Source organism: Thalassophryne amazonica, chromosome 13 (assembly GCF_902500255.1).
Source record: "Thalassophryne amazonica chromosome 13, fThaAma1.1, whole genome shotgun sequence".
Taxonomy (NCBI): Eukaryota; Metazoa; Chordata; class Actinopteri; order Batrachoidiformes; family Batrachoididae; genus Thalassophryne; species Thalassophryne amazonica.
In genome coordinates this window covers 91,885,546-91,908,945 of record NC_047115.1, presented here as the reverse complement: position 1 = coordinate 91,908,945, position 23,400 = coordinate 91,885,546, and the positions used below count along the sequence as shown (strand labels likewise).

Below are 23,400 nucleotides of genomic sequence, written 5' to 3'. Positions count from 1 at the left end.
AGGCCAGTCGAGTACCCACAATGTTTTACTACGAAGCCACGCTGTTGTAACACGTGCAGAATGTGGCTTGGCATTGTCTTGCTGAAATAAGCAGGGACGTCCCTGAAAAAGACGTTGCTTGGATGGCAGCATGTGTTGCTCCAAAACCTGGATGTACCTTTCAGCATTGATGGTGCCATCACAGATGTGTAAGTTGCCCATGCCATGGGCGCTAACACACCCCCATACCATCACAGATGCTGGCTTTTGAACTTTGCACTGGTAACAATCTGGATGGTCTTTTTCCTCTTTTTTCCAGAGGACACGACGTCCATGATTTCCAAAAACAATTTGAAATGTGGACTCATCAGACCACAGCACACTTTTCCACTTTGTGTCTGTCCATTTCAAATGAGCTCGGGCCCAGAGAAGGCGGTGGCCTTTCTGGATGTTGTTGATGTATGGCTTTCACTTTGCATGGCAGAGTTTCAACTTGCACTTGAAGATGTAGCGACGAACTGTGTTAACTGACAATGGTTTTCTGAAGTGTTCCTGAGCCCATGCGGTAAGATCCTTTACACAATGATGTCAGTTTTTAATGTTTTTTAGTGTTGGTTTTCGGCCTTGCTGCTTATGTGTAGAAAGTTCTCCAGATTCTCTGAATCTTATGATTATATTATGGACTGTAGATGATGGAATCCCTAAATTCCTTGCAGTTGAACATTGAGAAACAGCGTTCTTAAACTGTTGGACTATTTTTTCACGGAGTTGTTCACAAAGTGGTGCTCCTCACCCCATCTTTCCTTCTGAACGGCTGAGCCTTTTGGGGATGCTCCTTTTATACCCAATCATGACACTCACCTGTTTCCAATTAACATGTTCACCTGTGGAATGTTCCAAACAGGTGTTCTTTGAGCATGAATATATACTCAACAAAAATATAAACGCAACACTTTTGGTTTTGCTCCCATTTTGTATGAGATGAACTCAAAGATCTAAAACTTTTTCCACATATACAATATCACCATTTCTCTCAAATATTGCTCACAAACCAGTCTAAATCTGTGATAGTGAGCACTTCTCCTTTGCTGAGATAATCCATCCCACCTCACAGGTGTGCCATATCAAGATGCTGATTAGACACCATGATTAGTGCGCAAGTGTGCCTTAGACTGCCCACAATAAAAGGCCACTCTGAAAGATGCAGTTTTATCACACAGCACAATGCCACAGATGTCGCAAGATTTGAGGGAGCGTGCAATTGGTATGCTGACAGCAGGAATGTCAACCAGAGCTGTTGCTCATGTATTGAATGTTCATTTCTCTACCATAAGCCGTCTCCAAAGGCGTTTCAGAGAATTTGGCACTACATCCAACCAGCCTCACAACCGCAGACCACGTGTAACCACACCAGCCCAGGACCTCCATATCCAGCATGTTCACCTCCAAGATCGTCTGAGACCAGCCACTCGGACAGCTGCTGGAACAATCGGTTTGCATAACCAAAGAATTTCTGCACAAACTGTCAGAAACCGTCTCAGGGAAGCTCATCTGCATGCTCGTCGTCCTCATCGGGGTCTCAACCTGATTCAGTTCGTCGTCGTAACCGATTTGAGTGGGCAAATGCTCACATTCGCTGCCGTTTGGCACGTTGGCGAGGTGTTCTCTTCACGGATGATGCGAAGGAGATGTGTTGCACTGCATGAGGCAAATGGTGGTCACACCAGATACTGACTGGTATCCCCCCCAATAAAACAAAACTGCACCTTTCAGAGTGGCCTTTTATTGTGGGCAGTCTAAGGCACACCTGTGCACTAATCATGGTGTCTAATCAGCATTTTGGTACGGCACACCTGTGAGGTGGGATGGATTATCTCAGCAAAGGAGAAGTGCTCACTATCACAGATTTAGACTGGTTTGTGAACAATATTTGAGGGAAATGGTGATATTGTGTATGTGGAAAAAGTTTTAGATCTTTGAGTTCATCTCATACAAAATGGGAGCAAAACCAAAAGTGTTGCGTTTATATTTTTGTTGAGTGTAGGTTGAAGAGGATTTGCAAATCATTGTATTCTGTTTTTATTTACATTTCACACAACATCCCAACGTCAATGGAACTGGGGTTGTACAATGAATAAACAGAATAAACCAGAAATCATATAAAAGCCCAGTCGGTCAAAAATCCCCACACCCACTCATTGAAGTGCTCAACTTTATTTCTGTCAATCATCTCTTAAGATGGAGCACAGATGGCACAAAACATGTTTGACGCGAACACGCAATTACTTCTAACAAAAGTAGTTGCAACTAGAAATAAGTAAATACTTATTGCGTGCAGTGAAGGGATAACATCAGTGCATGCAGAACAGTCACAGTCATGGAGAAGCAGTACGTGCACAGTCTAGATTATACTAGTTTGAGTATAAATATTCATTGATGATCTCTGTTGGTCATTACATATCTGGTTCCTTTAAATATTTGATCATTGTTTTATGATTTTCATGACTTATTGAATTTTCCACTTTCATACTATAGACACCTTTTTATATACTGTGAATAATTCTTATTTTTCATTCCATTGATCAAGAAAAAGTTAAATTAAATGTGGTTGATTTTGATATAATTATTAACATTCCAAAAGTATAATCATGCTTGTTCCCTCACCAGTTTAAGTATGTGTGACATACTCAGGCCTCCAATTAAAAACTAAGAAGAGGATAATCGAAACTATTTCAGAACCTACATAGTGCACAGTTTAGGGGGCATAAAGAAGCATTGTGCCAGCTGCAGGGGGTTTAAACAAGCACATGCAGTGAGTTGGAGTGAGTTGAGTCGGGCACAGGACAGGTACAGGTTCATGGAAAGTTGTAAACCATCACCAAAGAAAACAAGCCATTACCTGAAAAGAAAAATAGATCACTTGAATGCGCCAAGAAGGGGTGTAGGTTGCATTAACAATAATATCAGGCAGAAAAGAAAATATATTACTGTTAAGAAGCAAAATCCATTCAGATTTCTAAGGTCAAAATGTAGTATTTGGTTCTCCAGAATGTACTAGAAGGCATCATTTAAGGTCTATTTTTTGAACGTTTTTCCAGGAGAGGGCCCCCCAGACCTCCCTGACGTTGGTCGTCACCTAAAATTTTGGACACATTTTTTTTTCTTTCTTTTCTTTTTTTTTGACACCCAAAACTTCAATTTCTGCCTAAAACTGTGAAGTCTGGGTCCTTGCTACAGGACATTTCTGCCGCAGAAATGACAGATTGCATTTAAATTTGATAAATCATTCAAAAGAATTAGATTATAGACATGCCTGGGTATAACTGTTGGGCACCTGACTGCGAATTGAACACAAGGAAACAAAAAATGTTCAACAAGAAAACAGGCCTTCCAAAGTATGGATGGCTTCAAAGTGTTATATTTCACCCATTTCCACACAAATCTCGTCAAGCTAAATTAAGATCTTAATAGCTTTACCTACTTTCGTACTACCTGCGTTACCGGAACAGCCGGTAACAGGTAGTACGAAGGACTCGCCATTGTGGACAACAGTTCTACGTCGTTGGTATTCCTGTTCCTGATCGTCATCTTCTCTTGTAAGCCAAGGTCGTCCGCTGTCTCCGCCAAATCTAACAGCTCCTGCTTTCTGTAACCTGTGCTCGAAACATTCCTTTCTTTTAAATACTCTCTGATGCTTTTAGTCATGTGTTTCTCAGCCATGGCATTACTTTGACTACCTAAACAGAGATTCAAAATGGCGTCGCGGCTTGTTGTGCCTGATCAGGCCCGTTGCTAGGTTGGCTGTGCATGCACACAAGTGACCTACTGCAGCATCCCTACTATCTTCAAAACTAGCTATCAAAAAAATCTACCACCGGTGTCACATGTTTTGCTCTACGGACATTACCAGTCTCACCAGTGTTTAAGATACATAATTATTATCATCATTAATTTAATAGGTCGGGTGCTGTTTATAGCTGTTCTCTAGTCTCTGTAACATGCAGAGAAAAGCCCCGCCAAGCCACAAATATATTTTTTAATAACACAGGCATAAAATATGGACATGCCCATTCATTCATTCATTCATTTAGATGTCTGTATATTGCTGGCAGTACCTGTTGTTTTTTCTTTTAAAGACTGTCAACACTGTGCAGCCAATTCATGCATGTGCTCGTGAGTAGTTCATAGCTGCTTGGTAGTGCATATATACAGTAGTGTTCAGAATAATAGTAGTGCTATGTGACTAAAAAGATTAATCCAGGTTTTGAGTATATTTCTTATTGTTACATGGGAAACAAGGTACCAGTAGATTCAGTAGATTCTCACAAATCCAACAAGACCAAGCATTCATGATATGCACACTCTTAAGGCTATGAAATTGGGCTATTAGTAAAAAAGTAGAAAAGGGGGTGTTCACAATAATAGTAGCATCTGCTGTTGACGCTACAAACTCAAAACTATTATGTTCAAACTGCTTTTTTTTTAGCAATCCTGTGAATCACTAAACTAGTTTGTAGTTGTATAACCACAGTTTTTCATGATTTCTTCACATCTGCGAGGCATTAATTTTGTTGGTTTGGAACCAAGATTTTGCTCGTTTACTAGTGTGCTTGGGGTCATTGTCTTGTTGAAACACCCATTTCAAGGACATGTCCTCTTCAGCATAAGGCAGCATGACCTCTTCAAGTATTTTGACATATCCAAACTGATCCATGATACCTGGAATGCGATATATAGGCCCAACACCATAGTAGGAGAAACATGCCCATATCATGATGCTTGCACCACCATACTTCACTGTCTTCACTGTGAACTGTGGCTTGAATTCAGAGTTTGGGGGTCATCTCACAAACTGTCTGCGGCCCTTGGACCCAAAAAGAACAATTTTACTCTCATCAGTCCACAAAATATCCCTCCATTTCTCTTTAGGCCAGTTGATGTGTTCTTTGGCAAATTGTAACCTCTTCTGCACGTCTTTTATTTAACAGAGGGACTTTGCGGGGGATTCTTGCAAATAAATTAGCTTCACACAGGCATCTTCTGTCACAGCACTTACAGGTAACTCCAGACTTTCTTTGATCATCCTGGAGCTGATCAATGGGTGAGCCTTTGCCATTCTGGTTATTCTTCTATCCATTTTGATGGATATTTTGATCTGAACAGTGTCTTGAACGTCCCATTTTCCTCAGGCTTTCAAAGAGAAAAGCAAGTTCAACAGGTGCTGGCTTCATCCTTAAATACAGGACACCTGATTCACACCTGTTTGTTCCAAAAAATTGACGAACTCACTGACTGAATGCCCCACTACTATTATTGTGAACACCCCCTTTTCTACTTTTTTTTTACTAATAGCCCAATTTCATAGCCTTAAGAGTGTGCATATCATGAATGCTTGGTCTTGTTGGATTTGTGAGAATCTACTGAATCTACTGGTACCTTGTTTCCCATGTAACAATAAGAAATATACTCAAAACCTGGATTAATCTTTTTAGTCACCTAGCACTGCTATTATTCTGAACACTACTGTGTATGTATATATATATATATATATATATATATATATATATACAAGGTCTGTGAGAAAACTGACCTTTTTATTTTTTTCAAAAACTATATGAATTTAAATCATGTGCGCTTGCATCAGACCAGCTTGAACCTTCGTGCGCATGCGTGAGTTTTTTCACGCCTGTCGGTTGCGTCGTTCGCCTGTGGGCAGGCTTTGAGTGAGCACTGGTCCACCCCCCTCGTCTGATTTTTATTGTCAGGGAAATGGCTGAGAGGCTGCCGCTTTGCTCCATGAAATTTTTTTCAGAAACTGTTAGAGACAGCCAGTTGGAAACCATTCGAAAGATTCAGATGGATTTCGGTGGAGATTCTGTCGGCGTCACACGGATTAAGGAGTGTTAAAACCTTTTTAAAGACGGCCCACAGCGGCGGAGGGCGCGCGGCGCACTGAGCGGCCATCGACAGGCTGGAACGACCAGATCATTTCTAAACTGAACGCTGTGTTGATCCGGGACATCGTGTGACTACCACAGAAATGGCAAGAGAGCTGGACATAGCACTTTTGCGGCACATTCCACTGTTACAGGAGATTTTGTAATGAAAGACGTGCGAAGGATTTCGCGTTGGCACGGAGCCGATGCGCTCAACAACAAAAAAACGCTCAACAAAAAAACACCTCCGTTTTGGAAACCATTCGTAAGATTCAGGCGGCTTTCGGTGGCTTTTCAGTCGAGTGAGTATCCGAGAAATTGAGCATGTTCCAACTTGTCCTGTGAGACGTCCAACACAGAGGTGTTGTTTGTCCCGCGCCATGAGCGGCTGCGTCTCGACGCGCGAATCCGTCCGCACGTCTTTCATTACAAAATCTCCTTTAACAGTGGAATGTGCCAATAAAATGCTGATCCCGACCTCTTCTGAAACTTCTCTGCTAGTCACACGGCGTCCTGCATCAACAGAGCCTTAAATTTGGAAGTGATCTGCTTGTTCCAGCCTGTCGATGACCTCTCGGGGCGCGGTGCACCCTCCGCCACCGTGGGCCGTTTTAATGGTCCTTAATCCGTGATATCAATAGAATCTTCACCAAAAGCCATCTGAATCTTCCAAATGGTTTCCATCTGGCTGTCTGGCAGAGTTTCTGAAAAAATTTGCATGGAACAAAGCAGCAGTCGCTCCGCCATTCCTAAACAACATAAAATCCGACGAGGGGGGGTGGACCAGTGCTCACTCAAAGCCTGCCCACAGGCGAATGATGCAACTGACAGGCGTGAAAAACTCACGCATGCGCACGAAGGTTCAAGCTTGTCTGATGCAAGCGCACATGATTCAAATCCATATAGTTTTTGAAAAAAAATAAAAAGGTCAAATACTTTTCTCACAGACCTCGTGTGTGTGTGTGTGTATATATATATATATATATATATATATATATTAGGGGTGGCCAAACATAAAAAATCTTAATCGCATTAACTCAATGACTTTCTGTGATTAATCATGATTAATTGCATGGTATATGTGAAACCCAAAAATGAATTCAAAAGCCGCTTAAAAGCACAGTTTTATTTGAAAATTTAAATGAACATTGCATACATTTGAAAATGTAAATTTCAACTGAAACACACTAATAAAATCAAATATAAAACCACTGGCAGGTCATTTGTTATCCTGTTTCATATCAAAATAACAATATTCATGTCCATGACTAAATGTACTAAAACAAATACGTCACAATTGTACACATACCACAATTTGATATGTGTACAATTGTGATGTATTTGTTTTAGTATATTTAGATTTTTGTTGTGATTTGGCACTTTATAAGCCGATTAAATTGAATTGAACATTTTATTGAGTCTTAAAGTAAATAAATATGAGTTTGGTCACTGGATCCTTAAACTTTGTACATAATAAACTCTACATGGTGAATCCTTGATCTCTGGACATAAATAGGAATAAACAAAATATGTAGTTTTTGTCAAAAGCATTTCCTTTCAGACATTATTGGCATGAATGTGTTTCCATATATCTGAGCTGAGCTCTTACAGCTGCTGTGCTTCACTTCAGGATGTAATTTGAAAAGAAAATACAGCACGTTTCATTTTGGGAGGAAAAAAAAATGTTTTGGGAGGAAAAAAAACGTTTTAGTCGATTGTAGTTTCTTGTCTGTATTACATTTGGAAAGAGGTGTCATTTTATTTAAAGCGGCGATTCATTTTGAAGTTATTAATTCAAAGAACCAACGAGCTACTGGATCGAAGCATTGCTTCAGTGGTTCATGGTTTCAAAGTGGAGCCGCGCTGCAGAAATGGTTTATTACAGACCAAACCCTGAATATCCGACTTTATTTGTACGTCCGTATGACTCTGAAACTCGGAAAAATCCATATCATTTACGGACTATAGGCTTACATGAAAACCACCGAAAAGCTGTGTTCACCGCGGGGACACGTTCGGCTATTCGAGATTATTCAAGATTTTTTTTTTTACCGATGACGAACGTCTGGATCTGGGCCTGATCCTGTAGAACTTTGTACCGAAAATGTCCATTCAAAAGTTCGGCGTCTTTCTGCATTTTGTTTTGTTGTGCATTGCATAGCCTGTACTTTTCTCGATCCTCGTGTCGTTTTCTGTGTGAACTCAGCTATCAGCAGGAAGCAGCAGCATAAGCTCGCCCCCGACTGACGCTTTCAAAATAAAAGGCAACGAGCAACAGTCATAAGGCTAAAAAAAAAAACCCAAAAAAACGCAGCGTTAAGGGGAGGAACAAAATTGTCGGAGATAATGACCTCAGTAATTAATGCAACGTTAGCGCGTTTATATATATATATATATATATATATATATAAAGGTAAGTTCCTTCGGCTGCTCCCTTGTTTGCACTCGGGGTCGCCACAGCAAATCCAAGGTGGATCTGCATGTTGAATTGGCACAGGTTTTACGCCGGATGCCCTTCCTGACGCAACTCCACATTGCATGGAGAAATGTGGCAGGGGTGGGATTTGAACCCGGAACCTTCTGCACTGAAACCAAGTGCATATATATATATATATATATATATACATACACACACACACCCGGGGGGACCAACTTTTTGAAAGCACAGAAAGAATCGAGAAAGTCATCATTGTAAATGTCAGTGGGGCTTGGAATAAATTCTCTGAAAACCAGGACAGTGAGTTATCTCCCCTCAGGGAAGTGTGTACACATTGTTGTCAGATGGGCGGTAATAAATGATGATCAGTAAGTATCTCTTCCCAGTGGACAGGGTAGTGAAACTTAAAGGTAGTGAAATATTAATTTTAGTTGCTATTGAGTTCCTTTGTCTGCTCCCGTTTGTGTTGATTTGGCACAAAATTTAAAGGGGATGCCCTTCCTGATCCACTCTAGATGTTTTCGAAGGTTGGTTTATGGTGGCCTTGAACCAACGGACTTCTTATTGGCAGGCAAGTGCGCTACAACCGCTATAAATACAATTCTCCAAAGCACTGACTCCTCCCTTCTGTCTTGTAGAATTACTCAGTAACAGGAAGTAGTCATGGAACTGGTATGGGGTGCACCAGCGCTCATATGGACATTCAGCATGCCCACACTTGATGCTATACCATCTGACTTTACTGGGGTGTAGATGTACTGAGTATATTATGAGGTTGTTTGGTCAGTATTATTGCACATTAATGAAGAAAGTGAAGTAATTTTTTTCCAACACCTGTTGTTCAAAATGTGTCATGACAAAGACTTTTCAGACTATTATAAATATTGTGACACAAAACCTCTTCCAAAGCTGATTTTTCACCCACCAGGTACCAGTCTGTGCCCAATTCCGCTGTAAGATTTTATTTACACACTCATAATGTCAGTTCAGTGCTTGCACAGAAAGAGGTTTGGGGTGAGGTTGTAGAAACCAGTGGCTTAGATGCCTTTGTTGCTGTGGAAACATTAGAGTTTGATTTAGCAGACAAGGTCTTGGTCTTTGCCTAAGCCTGATTGTGACACTTGAAAAGCTGAGGGAGGAGTTGGGGTCTGGGTTTGTGGTTGTGCTGGATCACAACTAAGATCAAGGATTTCAGTGACTTCCTGGACTTGACCATCACAAGTGTACAGTATCACAATGTGATGAAAGTGTTTAAATTGGGCAGCTTCACCTATTTTTTGGCAGTGACATTCATGTTTTGGGGTCCTCTGCCTTTAATATTGAGAGACTGATTGGGAAGAGCTTAGCATTGTTTTTAACATGTTTAGGGTTAGGGCTAGCCCAAACCCTCACCCTAAGTTTTTAGGTCCTGTTGTTTCCTCTTACTGTACAGTTTGAGACTTGGGTGTTAACCTGTGATTTAATGTGATGACTGGGTGTCTTTGACACTGGGTCTCCTTGAGGGATCCTTGGGTGCCTCTGGAATGACGTGGGAACTGAAGAACCGCATCGAGTCACATCTGGCTGGATGCCCTTAATACCATCACACTATATCTCCTGAAGTATAGAGCACAAGATTTTTCATCTCCATAGAGTTGGAGGTTTTTGGTAATAAAGTCTCCATTTGATGAAGAAGTTATTTGTTTTAGGGCCCTGTCAGACCTTGATGATTTATCCACCGCATGCCGACGTATCAGAAATGCGTTGAATGCTGGATACATCGAATAAGTTATGCAGCTGTCACACCTTGACGATTTAGCAAGCGTATGATGACCGCCCCATTTCCACTGAGCGGTTCGGGTTGGTACTGCCCGGTTTGGTACGGGTCGGAACAGTTAAGTCTGGCTTGGTTTGTGTTTCCACTGCTGGCAGAACCCTTTTGTTTGGCTGGCGGAACACGTAAATATTGAGCATCGAGCATGCGTACACTGTCGCGCAGCCTCTCCGCTCAGACCAAACAGAGTAATTGAACATTTTTCAAAAAATTTAACTTTTGTCTTGGTGGATCATGGGATTTATTTTCAGAAATTTCTGCAATAAATGCTGGCTTGAATGAATGATTTAAAATAATGAATGAAATAAAATAACATTTAAAATAAGTTAATTGTCTTTTTGTGGCTGAGGAACAAAACACAGGGGCTTATTCTAAAACGCTACGTTTCCTCAGCCATGACAAGGAACTAAGGTATTTTCAGACGTCGTTTTCTAAAATCAGGATGCTTTATGTGGATACACTTTCGTCACGCTGTGATCATGAATCTGACTGAAACAATGTAACAGGTAAGATTAAGACTTTAGATTTACTCCATGTCTGAATGGTTGTAATATTTGTAACAGTCTGAACTGCATGAGGACTGCAGCTTTGACCCAATCAATGAATAACTTAATGAATGAATGAATGAATAACTTGATGAATAACTTACAAGAAATGTCAACAATCTCATAACTTAATTACAGCTTATGTATCAGTTATACACTGGTATACATCAAAAATATTGTGCATGCCCAAAATTTTTCATCATACTCGTATATCGTGTGCTTCAACAGGCTCGTAACTTATACAAAACTTACCCAGAACTTCGTATTCGGTGTATTTTTATACGTCTGCATATGCTGGCTAAATCGTCAAGGTGTGACACCCCTGTCAGCCCAATTAAAAGCTTTTGTGCAAATGTCTTCATGCTGAAGCAGGTTCAGACCATTTAAATGTTTCCCAATTTCAGTGGGTTTCACACAGAACTCAAAGTTTTGGCAGCATATTCAAACCAAACAACCAATAAATCCAATCTGTGTTTTGTCAATCGTTTCTGTAAGTTGTTGCACCAGTGTGGTTTTTGAGCATGATTAAAGGTGAGCTAATGTTTTCTATGTAAAAGTGTGTGTGTGTATGTGTGTGTGTGTGTGTGTATGTGTGTGTTGGACCGAGAATTGATCCATGATGCAGACCACATGCTAAAACTGCTGCTGCTGGAGGATCTGTTCCCATTTTAACTCCAGCACTGATGTGGAGCAGCACAGAACAATTATCAGCCATCTGTAGATTTCATTTGGTTTCAAATGGATAGTAAATTATGTCGTTAGTTTTGTGAGATGGCAGTGTGAATTGAGCTCATTACACTAACTTCTTCAGTCAGGCTTTAATCTGGGACTGCTACGGTGACCACAAATAGACTCGTCTTTCTTTTAAGCACAAGGATAAGTCATTACACAAAACACCCAACTGTAAGAGTTTGCAACACAACTCTGACTATAAATAATTAGAGGGGAAATGACAACCTCATTTGTTGTATGAGTAGAATATTCTTTTTAGTATGGTCTTGAAATGATTTTATTCAAGTTGTGCTTGTCAAGAGAAATTTCTGTTCTTTGGCCTTTGGCTTACATTTAAAAACTTACTAACTCAAGAACTGTAAAAATCTAAATTGTATACATTTATACTTATACAGGTCAAAGCTCTGCCTGCCAAAAAAACGCATTTTGAAATACTTTTTTTTTTTAACTGTGTTTTGGGTTTTAAGTAAGAAATGTAGCAGAAGCCCTGAAATGCTCACATCACTCGCTAGATGGCGACAAAAGCTTGTCACGTGCAACTCGACTGTTTATTCACTTGAGAATTTCAGGTGTAAATAAAATGGACTGACAGCCAAAAATCACCTTACATTTGTGTCTCTGACCTTGTGGGAAATTTACTTGTTTTCAAATACAACATTTGTAAATTAAAGAAAAAACAGCTTTCATAAGCCACATGTAACATTATCTGAAAAAAACCTGTTTTTGCTGTAGTAGGTCTTTGGGCAGTGCCAGCTTATGTTAAACGCATGTGTAGAAGAGCCTTGGAGTGTTTAGCCTGTTGCTGCTTATGTGCACAATGAACAGCAGTCCCATTTCAGTGCAGTAGTTTTCTGACTGTGTGCACATGTGTTTCTTGCTGCAGGGAGATTGCGTTCACCAGGCAGCTGCAGAAACAGTCCCCGAAGCTGTCCTTCTACTACCTGGGCTTTTACATTCACTCCTGTCCCAAGATGCGCTATAAGGTACGCACCATCTCAGATACAACTGTTACTACTTTGCTTTTCAGTGCTGTGCAAGCCGTCCCACATAGCCGCAGCTCCGCCATCTCATACTGAGTCTTATGTCAGTCATGTCCAACTGAACATGAGGTGGTCAAGCAGCTGCTCATGTCCTTCCTGCACTCACATCACATGCGAAGGACAAACTGAGAGACAGTAAAGTTCATCTCTTTTATGGGGATCAGTTGTGTACAAGAGATTTTGTCATCATTCTTTGATGCATACACATTGCTTTCTACAAGTTTGAAAAACGTATATTACACTCAGCAAAAATATAAACGCAACACTATTGGTTTTGCTCCCATTTTGTATGAGATGAACTCAAAGATCTAAAACTTTTTCCACATACACAATATCACCATTTCCCTCAAATATTGTTCACAAACCAGTCTAAATCTGTGATAGTGAGCACTTCTCCTTTGCTGAGATAATCCATCCCACCTCACAGGTGTGCCATATCAAGATGCTGATTAGACACCATGATTAGTGCACAGGTGTGCCTTAGACTGTCCACAATAAAAGGCCACTCTGAAAGGTGCAGTTTTATCACACAGCACAATGCCACAGATGTCGCAAGATTTGAGGGAGCGTGCAATTGGCATGCTGACAGCAGGAATGTCAACCAGAGCTGTTGCTCGTGTATTGAGTGTTCATTTCTCTACCATAAGCTGTCTCCAAAGACGTTTCAGAGAATTTGGCAGTACATCCAACCAGCCTCACAACCGCAGACCACGTGTAACCACACCAGCCCAGGACCTCCACATCCAGCATGTTCACCTCCAAGATCGTCTGAGACCAGCCACTCGGACAGCTGCTGAAACAATTGGTTTGCATAACCAAAGAATTTCTGCACAAACTGTCAGAAACCGTCTCAGGGAAGCTCATCTGCATGCTCGTCGTCGTCATCGGGGTCTCGACCTGACTCCAGTTCGTCGTCGTAACCGACTTGAGTGGGCAAATGCTCACATTCGCTGGCGTTTGGCACGTTGGAGAGGTGTTCTCTTCACGGATGAATCCCGGTTCACACTGTTCAGGGCAGATGGCAGACAGCATGTGTGGCGTCGTGTGGGTGAGCGGTTTTCTGATGTTAATGTTGTGGATCGAGTGGCCCATGGTGGCAGTGGGGTTATGGTATGGGCAGGCGTCTGTTATGGACGAAGAACACAGGTGCATTTTATTGATGGCATTTTGAATGCACAGAGATACCGTGACAAGATCCTGAGGCCCTTTGTTGTGCCATACATCCAAGAACATCACCTCATGTTGCAGCAGGATAATGCACGGCCCCATGTTGCAAGGATCTGTACACAATTCTTGGAAGCTGAAAATGTCCCCGTTCTTGCATGGCCGGCATACTCACCGGACATGTCACCCATTGAGCATGTTTGGGATGCTCTGGACCGGCGTATACGACAGCGTGTACCAGTTCCTGCCAATATCCAGCAACTTCGCACAGCCATTGAAGAGGAGTGGACCAACATTCCACAGGCCACAATTGACAACCTGATCAACTCTATGCGAAGGAGATGTGTTGCACTGCATGAGGCAAATGGTGGTCACACCAGATACTGACTGGTATCCCCCCCAATAAAACAAAACTGCACCTTTCAGAGTGGCCTTTTATTGTGAGCAGTCTAAGGCACACCTGTGCACTAATCATGGTGTCTAATCAGCATCTTGATATGGCACACCTGTGAGGTGGGATGGATTATCTCAGCAAAGGAGAAGTGCTCACTATCACAGATTTAGACTGGTTTGTGAACAATATTTGAGGGAAATGGTGATATTGTGTATGTGGAAAAAGTTTTAGATCTTTGAGTTCATCTCATACAAAATGGGAGCAAAACCAAAAGTGTTGCGTTTATATTTTTGTTGATTGTATTACCCTGTTACCATTCTCATAATTCCTGTATTCCACACACGTGGTAACATACAACAAATCTGATGTGAAAAGCAAAACCAAAGTGTTTTTCTTTTCTTATCAGTGAAACAGATCATTGTGGAATAGTGGATGCAGATGTGAGATTTGTGTAATCTTTGTATGTTCTGATAAATAAGTACTTCATATCAAATTCAGTGACATGGTGTTGGTAGTGTACACCACCACAATGAAGTTGAAATGAAACAATCAAACTGTGTTGGCATTGTTGACTTCCAGTTTTAATGAAAGGGGTTTAATAAAAATACTGTATTAACGATTTAGGACTTCCAGCCATATTTATATATTAAATTAGATAGAACTTTAGTTATCCATTGGGAAATTGAGGTTCCAGCAGCATTGTATTGCAGCACACAGGGTAAGAAGCACACAGAGTACCAAAAGTGAAAATAAAATAACAATTTGTAAATATACGAGGGCTGTCCGTAAAGTATAGGTCCTTTTTATTTTTTTCAAAAACTATATGGATTTCATTCATATGTTTTTACATCAGACATGCTTGAACCCTCGTGCGCATGCGTGAGTTTTTCCACGCCTGTCGGTGACGTCATTCGCCTGTGAGCACTCCTTGTGGGAGGAGTCGTCCAGCCCCTCGTCGGAATTCCTTTTTCTGAGAAGTTGCTGAGAGACTGGCGCTTTGTTTGATCAAAATTTTTTCTAAACCTGTGAGACACATCGAAGTGGACATGGTTCGAAAAATTAAGCTGGTTTTCAGTGAAAATTTTAACAGCTGATGAGAGATTTTGAGGTGATTCTGTCGGTTTCAGCATTTTATCCGGATATTCCACTGTTAAAGGAGATTTTTTTAATGAAAGACGTGCGGACGGGCTGAAACCAACTTCTTCTGAAACTTCTCTGTTCTCTCACGACGTCCTGGATCAATAGAACCTGAAATGTGGAGGTTTTAAGCTTGAAACAGGCTGATGACGCTGCCTGAGAGCGCTGCGCGACGTCTCGCACCGTGGGAAGTCCTTAAAGCGACAGAATCACCTCAAAATCTCTCATCAGCTGTTAAAATTTTCACTGAAAACCAGCTTAATTTTTCGAACCATGTCCACTTCGATGTGTCTCACAGGTTTAGAAAAAATTTTGATCAAACAAAGCGCCAGTCTCTCAGCAACTTCTCAGACAAAGGAATTCCGACGAGGGGCTGGACGACTCCTCCCACAAGGAGTGCTCACAGGCGAATGACGTCACCGACAGGCGTGGAAAAACTCACGCATGCGCACGAGGGTTCAAGCATGTCTGATGTAAAAACATATGAATGAAATCCATATAGTTTTTGAAAAAAATAAAAAGGACCTATACTTTACGGACAGACCTCGTAAATACTCAAATATAAATACCAGAAGTACTGCACACTACTGGTTTAGTGGCTACTGCTGTTCCTCTCCTTCCCATCCTTCTTCCTGTTCCTCCTCCTCCCCCTGAGTGAGGAGTTGTACAGTCTGATTGCATGAGGGACAAAGGAGTTTTTCAGTCTGTTGGTCCTGCACTTGGGAAGGAGCAGTATACATGGTTTGTCCATTTTCAGATGCTATAATTGATTGGACAGCTGGCATACAACCGGTTCTATGGCCGGGTGTGGCCTGTTCCATCATTATTCCACGGCATACCAGTGTTTCCCCTCAGGCAGTGGTGATAAAGCAGTTAAGTGTGCTTGTTTTCAGTGCAGAAGGTTCCTGGTTCAATGCCAGCTGTTTGGGTTGAGGATGAATGGTGCTAAGACCGAACATTGATAGGACTAATATTTTTAGAGAAGCTACATGTATTAGCCAACATCACTGAACAATGGATACTGATATTTACATTGTGGACTCACACACCAATCCAGCAGGGAGCAGTAAATCATCTATATATTAAAAGTGTGAGTGATTTTATTTAGTAAGTTCAATGTAAGTACATAATGTACAACCCCATTTGCAATGAAGTTGGGACATTGTGTAAAATGTAAATAAAAACAGAATACAATGATTTGCAAATCCTCTTCAATCTATATTCAATTGAATACACCACAAAGACAAGATATTTAATGTTCAAACTGATAAAAATGTATTGTTTTTGTCCAAATATTAGTATAAATTTTTGTTAAACCACTTGAATTAAAGCCAACAATCTATGTGACAAGGGCATCTCAGCTGTTTCATTTTAACTCCATTGCGGTGGTTTACAGAGGTGTAGTTACAACAAATTTGGCCATTGCCATTAAAAACTACTGAACCTCAGTCCTTTTACTGTCACACATTACCAAATCATTTTGTCATATAACATCCAGAGTTTTCCAAAAATATATATTGTTGAGTTTAGAGTGGGGTGTAGTGTACATCATGGCAATCCATGGCCTTGTAGTAGGTTTAAGAGCTCCACTGTACAAGTTCAGCTTTCTGGGGGACCAAAAATGACAAGTTAAAGTGCATAGAAGAATAAAATGGAAGGCCTTCAAAACTTCTTACATTACAGTGAACATGATGTTAGAAGGAAAAAAGTACAGCGTCCCCAAAGGGATGAAGCGGTAAGAATAATAATAATAAAAAAAAAAGATTTAAAACTGAGGAAAGGAATTGTGTTTCAAGGGGTTTGAGTGGTGTCCAACAGGGTTCAAGTGCTTCTCTCATTAAAGAGGCAAGCGGTAGAACTGGAGTCCAAAACCCAGCAGACCTTCAACACAATAACCCATCCTCCAGAATGGAACAATTCCTCAGTATGTCTGCGCATTAATGAATTACTTAGGCTCATATGCAAATTGGCAAGTATCGTGAGACACTGTGCACGCACTAAGAGTGTGTTTGACCACGAGTGTTTGTCTGTGGGGGGGGGGGGGGGGGGGGGGGGTGAGCTTATCGATGGGAACTGGACAACCTTCTCACCCCGTTCTGTGTTCTCCGTGAGCAGGGAGGCTGTGAACGAGGCACAAAAACAGATACAGGGGTAGGGGGACAAAATAGGGGGGGCGAGTAATGTCCCGTGGCAATGGTGCTCTCAGACAAAAGTGCGATCGGGATTCTTCACACATTTCCACTCACTTCCAAACATCCTTTCTCTGCCCAAACAGAGAAAATGGGCAAAGCACAACATAAGACATAGATAAAGATGTGGCGCTTTGCCATAATCGCTAACGTCGTCAGTCTATCTTGGACAAGGACAACGTTTGGAAACATCTGAATGGAAGAAGTAGAACAATTAGTTGATGAGGGAGAAAAATCGGATGAATGGGAATTCTTGGCCACACTGACGGATTTGAAGAGATTACTTACTTTCACCACCCCACCCCCTTAAAGTTCACTGTACTCACAAAGTTTTCACACCCCTTCAGTTTTTTGTCGGAGGCTGTAACAACAAAATGTGAAGGCGACTAAACACTAATGTGGTGACTGGTGCAAACGTAAGCATGTTTTTAGACGGTGATTGTATGAGCACACAGTATTCTGCTCAAGTACAGCACAGAAAGCTTAAAGTTTCAGGTTTCTGCAACATGACTTGCACAGTATTACGATTAACTGGTTGACCTCTCTGTCGAACTGTGACGCCGACAGCAGCTTCGTCTCATTTCCAACGCCTGTCCCTCCCTTCTATTCCTTTTTCTCTCTGGCCATCTGTAAGAGGGTTCACTCCATCAAATCTACTTGCATTCCTTCTTCTTTTATAAGGCTTACGCTGTATGAGTCAGCTGTCTGGAGCTCATAACTTTTCCAGACACACTTGTGCCTTAATTTCTTTTGCACGTAATCATATTTTCATGTTGACTTATTACAAAAAACAAGCTGATATGTTCCAATGTTATGTTATATATTTCCTTGGCCTGTGAGTCATATTGGACAAATGTGTTTGCAAAGTGAACAAATGTAGCGTAAATGCAGTGTTATGTACATTATACACTGAATCAATAGCTCTCACTGAGATGGTAAAATACGGTGCATTTGGAAAGTATTCACAGCGCTTCACTTTTTCCAGATTTTATGTTACAGCCTTATTCCAAAATGGAGTAAAAAATTTTTCCCCTTAAAGTTCTACATGCAGTACCCCATAATGACAACATGAAAGAAACCACCTGTGCATAAGTACTCATAGCCTTTGCTCAATACTTTGTTGATGCACCATTGGCAGTAATTCCAGCCTCACATCTTCTTGAATATGATGCCATAAGCTTGGTGCACCTATCTTTGGGCAGTTTGGTCCATTCCTCTTTGCAGTACCTCTCAAGTTCCATCAGGTTGGATGGGGCGCATCGGTGCACAGCCATTTTCAGATCTCTCCAGAGATGTTCAATCGGATTCAGGTCTGAGCTCTGGCTGGGCCACTCAAGGACATTCACAGAGTTGTCCTGAAGACACTCCTTTGATATCTTGGCTGTGTGCTTAGGGTCATTGTCCCTCTGAAAGATAAATCATTGCCCCAGTCAGAGGTCAAGAGCACTCTGGAGCAGGTTTTCATCCAAGATGTCTCTGTACATTGCTGCATTCATCTTTCCCTCAATCCTGACTAGCAGAGGTGGGACAAAGTCACTGCCAAGTCATTCTCAAGTCATCATTCTGCAAGTCCCAAGTCAAGTCTCAAGTCACCTTGCAAACAATTGGTTTCAATTATGACTTGAGACTTGACTTTGGACTTGCTGATTCATGACTTGAGAGTGACTTGATAGTGACTTCGTCCCACCTCTGCTGACTAGTCTCCCAGTTCCTGCCACTGAAAAACATCCCCACAGCATGATGCTGCCACCACCATTCTTCACTGTATGGATGGTGCCTGGTTTCCTCCAAACATGATGCCAAAGAGTTCAATCTTTGTCTCATCAGACCAGATAATTTTGTTTCTCCTGGTCTGAGAGTCCTTCAGGTGCCTTTTGGCAAACTCCTGGCGGGCTGCTATGTGCCTTTTCCTTAGGAGTGGCTTCTGTTTGGACACTCTACCATACAGGCCTGATTGGTTGATTGCTGCAGAGCTGATTGTCTTTCTGCAAGGTTCTCCTCTCTCCAGAGGAATACTGGAACTCTGACAGAGTGACCATCAGGTTCTCTGTCACCTCTCTAAGGGCCTTCTCCCCCAATCGCCTGGTCTTTCATACTTTCCAGATGCACTGTAATTCCTTCAGAGCTGCCTGGGTTCCCTCATCAGTCTCCTTTTTGCACTCTCACTCAGTTTTTGACAACTGTCTATTCAGCACATATTAATGATATAACACAATACTGTTTATATGTGTAAAAAACATAATACATAATTATTCAGTTGCTTAGAGTTATGTGCAAATTGTTGAACATCTTGTGCAAATGTCTTAAAAAACATTTACTGTTACTGTGTCGGTACTCTGGCAAAATAATTTCCTTTGGGATGAATAAAGTTGATCTTATTCTTATCTCTTAATGATTCATGTAAATGACTTCAGAGAAATATTCAGTGTCATGGAGAACTCCATGTATCCGTCCCCTGATGTATCTCAAGAAAATTGGCTCAAAAAGTGATAATTTGTATTACAACCCTATATCGGAAAATTTAGCTTTTTTATGGAAAATGCAAATAAACAAATAAATTTAAAAAATGAATCAAAACAGTATCCACAAAAGGCAGAGTCTTTGATGAGCAAAATGGACAGAAAATATCCAGTTTGTCCACAAGTGTGTGTGTGTGAGGAAATTATTGAACCGTTTCAACACCATGTTCTTGAAATAAATACTGGAATGGATTTGCCTTTTTCTCCCTCTGCAATGCATAGTGTCATTAAATGATTCAAGGAAGTCTGAGTAAAATAAATGCGCAAAGGGCAAGGGTGCAAACCTAAGCTGAACACTTGGGTGATGCTGCATCAAGAACAGTCATTCATCAATAGCTGATATAGCCATATGGGCAAGAGATTAATTTGGGAAACCTTTGTCACTGTCCACTTATGGACCTAACTGTATATACCCATTTTTTGTCTTTGTTTTGTAATATTCCTCAGACAGTCATCACTCAGTAAATATGCATTTTTCAACAGAATATTACACATGATAATAACAGCATCAACTGGCTTAGTAGGTCTGACAGGGAGCCGCCTCATCTGTGCTTCTGTTACGGGATATTGTTGAGGTCTGTTCACGAGAAAAGCTTGTGTCTACAAAGTCGCACCTTGGCATATCCTGGGTCGCAGCACAGTGCTTGATGGGTTAAAAACTTCACACCAGTGCCAGGCCTGGGTCTTGGTCCTGCAGAGCATCCTTAAAGAGTCCTAGAAGACCTGGAGTTCAGCCAGGAACATGGAGCTGCCTGGTCTGTGTCAGGCTCTCTTCTTTGTTCTCAAAGCTGGGACAGATCGTCCCACAGAGGCTTGCTGTTTTGGCTGCTGGGTTCAGGATTAGACGTGACATCCTGCCCCTGGCTTCTGTCCACGGTCCTTTGACCCGCCCTGGTCCTGTGATGCGGAGCACGAGAGAGCAGAAGGTGAAGCTGTTGGAAGCTAAGTGACACCAAAGGTCTTTGTCCTTCTGCCACTTTAATTTTTTCTTTTATTTCATATTGCCTCTCAAGTGCAGTTTAAATCTGAATGAGCTGCTCACAGACAATTGGTCTTTCAGGTCACAACATTTTTTGCATCAGTAAAATTGTGAGTTGAAAGGTCATACAGTATATTGTAAAATGTAAGATTGTGGATTAACCACAGTTCAGCTGTTCACACATACAACTGAACTACTAGCAAACTCTAAAGTGCTTGGAGACCCATTGACTCTTTTCTTGTGCGAGCTAGCCAGGTTAGGCTGCTACAGCTTTGAGAACAAATATGTGTGGATTTTGCCATGTATATTTGGGAATAGTAGGTCATAGTGGGGGAAAAAAGCATAATAAATTAGGTGATTGCATTTCTTCATCATACAACTGGGCTTGTCAGCTAAATGTCAAGCAAAATCACATAGCTGGATAATTAACACCTTTCACTGGACTTTTTTGTGGCTGGAAACTGATCCATGAAAAATATAAACTGATGTTTTTTTGTTTTGGTTTTTTTTTTACTATTACAGTGGCTGAAAAAAGTCACGACTGTTGTCCAGTTCTGGAAACTCACTTTGTCGTCTTTCAGCCAGAGCTGTGAATCAAACTCTCGATTATATAAATCATGAAAAACAGGATAACAGTGGTGGTCAATCTACTTAACCTTAATGTATCTACTGGTATATTAAAACACTCCATGCAAAGTATTTTCATGCAGGTGCTGTCAGGTGCATGGCAGTGAAGGGGGGAGGGTGGACAGGGACACTCATGCACACAAAATCTAAATTGAATTTGCACCACACAGAAATGTGGAAACAGAATGAATTTAATATTTAGCTCACTTTGTCTTCCATGGTGATGTCTTTTAGTTAGTTAGTGCTACAGGTTGTCATCTTAACAGTAATCGGGGTGCACATTACTTGCCTGATGTGTTTGATGCGATGTTCGCTTTCGGTGACAGGCAAGCTGCATGTCCGCTTGTGCTAAATGTGCATCAGAGCAGAAGCCCAGAATGAACCATCAGCCACAGGAAAAGTAGAAGACAAAGCTCTCTGTCTGATCTCTGCTCAGTTTTGAATATGCACAAAACTTTTTGACATACTCTGTGGACATCAGCTGACAAGGAACTCACTTTGTGCTTATAACAGCACTTTATAAAATTAACTTTATTCATAAAAACTACAGCACACAGCCCCAATGATTGCTTGGGCATTGGGCCATCATGGGGTGCTCTTAGGTGGTTTTGCATGGCTTGAGTGATATTTGAGTATCCTCTGGCCTTGGCGACTCTACTGTGATAGTCAGGTGTAACTTCATACTTCACGGCGATCATGGCGGGTTGTGAGTGGATACCAAGCAGACCTTGTCAGGTCCTGGCAGCAGCTGTGCAGCTCTTCAGTGTCCTCCGTGATTTCATGACTGCACAAGGACCGCAGAACGGACTTCGCCACATGTATTTTCGTGAACAGTAACATATTTGTCAGAGTGCAAGTCATACCTTTTTTTTGTATTTTCAGCTCTTTAATTTGGGATTTTTATTCATTGTTGCAGTGTATGTTTTATTATTATATGGCTACGATGCTACGCACACTCTGATTGGCTGATTTCTGGTCTGATATTTTCCCAAATCAGACCGTTACCATGACAATTGGTATGGATCATTTATCACATTTGCAACTTAGTTTACAGTTTTTCATAGCGTGAAACAAAAAAAACCTGAAAAAACGGTCAAAGAAAATGGAGGAATTAACAGCAAACGAGCCCGACAAAGATGTGCAAAATGAAATGCAACAAGATGAAAACACAGCTCTGAACAGTCAAGAACAGATTTAAAACTTCGTTACAAACCAGAAAGCTAAAAACATGATTAGAAAAACCAAGTTGGACATGAACATACTGCATAAATATCTAAACCACATTGGAAAAAGCACAGATTGAAAGCCTACCAGCTAACAACTTTGACCATCTGTTATTGTATTGTAAGTTTGCATGTTTTTATTTATAATAGCCTTATAATAAATGAATTACCCTAGCTAATAATCCTTTGATATTGCCATTTATTCTTTTATTGTCGCAGTTTGCTGTTTAGTCATTTAATTCGTTGGGAAGTTCTACATAAATATAATTTTTTTTTATTGTATATAAGACACACCAGAATATAAGTTGCAAGACCTCCCAGAGTAGCAATAAAACCGCAACTTATACTCTGTAAAATACTGTACTATAAATTTAAAACTCATTGTTCTTTTGGCTTCCCCAGCAAGTAATATCATAGTCATTATTAAAGAGATACACAGATCAACTCCAAATTAACTGATGTAATATTTTCTCTGTCTATTGAGTCTGGATTGTGTCTACAGATTTATTGTATGCCACAAGACAAAATTTTAAATTTGCTAATCCAGAGTGAATAAAGTACAGTAGAAAGTAGGGGTGCCACAATACACGTATTTGTGTTGAACCGTACTGTACACATGCAAAGTTTGGTGCATCAAAATGAACGCAGAATACATACTTTGCACAGTATGATTATACACACGTGCC

General features: G+C 41.0%; 1 protein-coding gene across 3 annotated transcripts in view; it reads left to right on the top strand.

Moving 5' to 3' along the window:
• LOC117522911 (arginyl-tRNA--protein transferase 1) overlaps positions 1–23,400 on the top strand; it is a 243,334-nt gene that overhangs the window by 132,848 nt on the left and 87,086 nt on the right. For all 3 annotated transcript variants that reach the window (XM_034184337.1, XM_034184338.1, XM_034184336.1), the window contains one exon: positions 12,326–12,425. In XM_034184337.1, the coding sequence (XP_034040228.1) occupies positions 12,326–12,425 (100 nt within the window). The remainder of the gene's footprint in view (positions 1–12,325; positions 12,426–23,400) is intronic.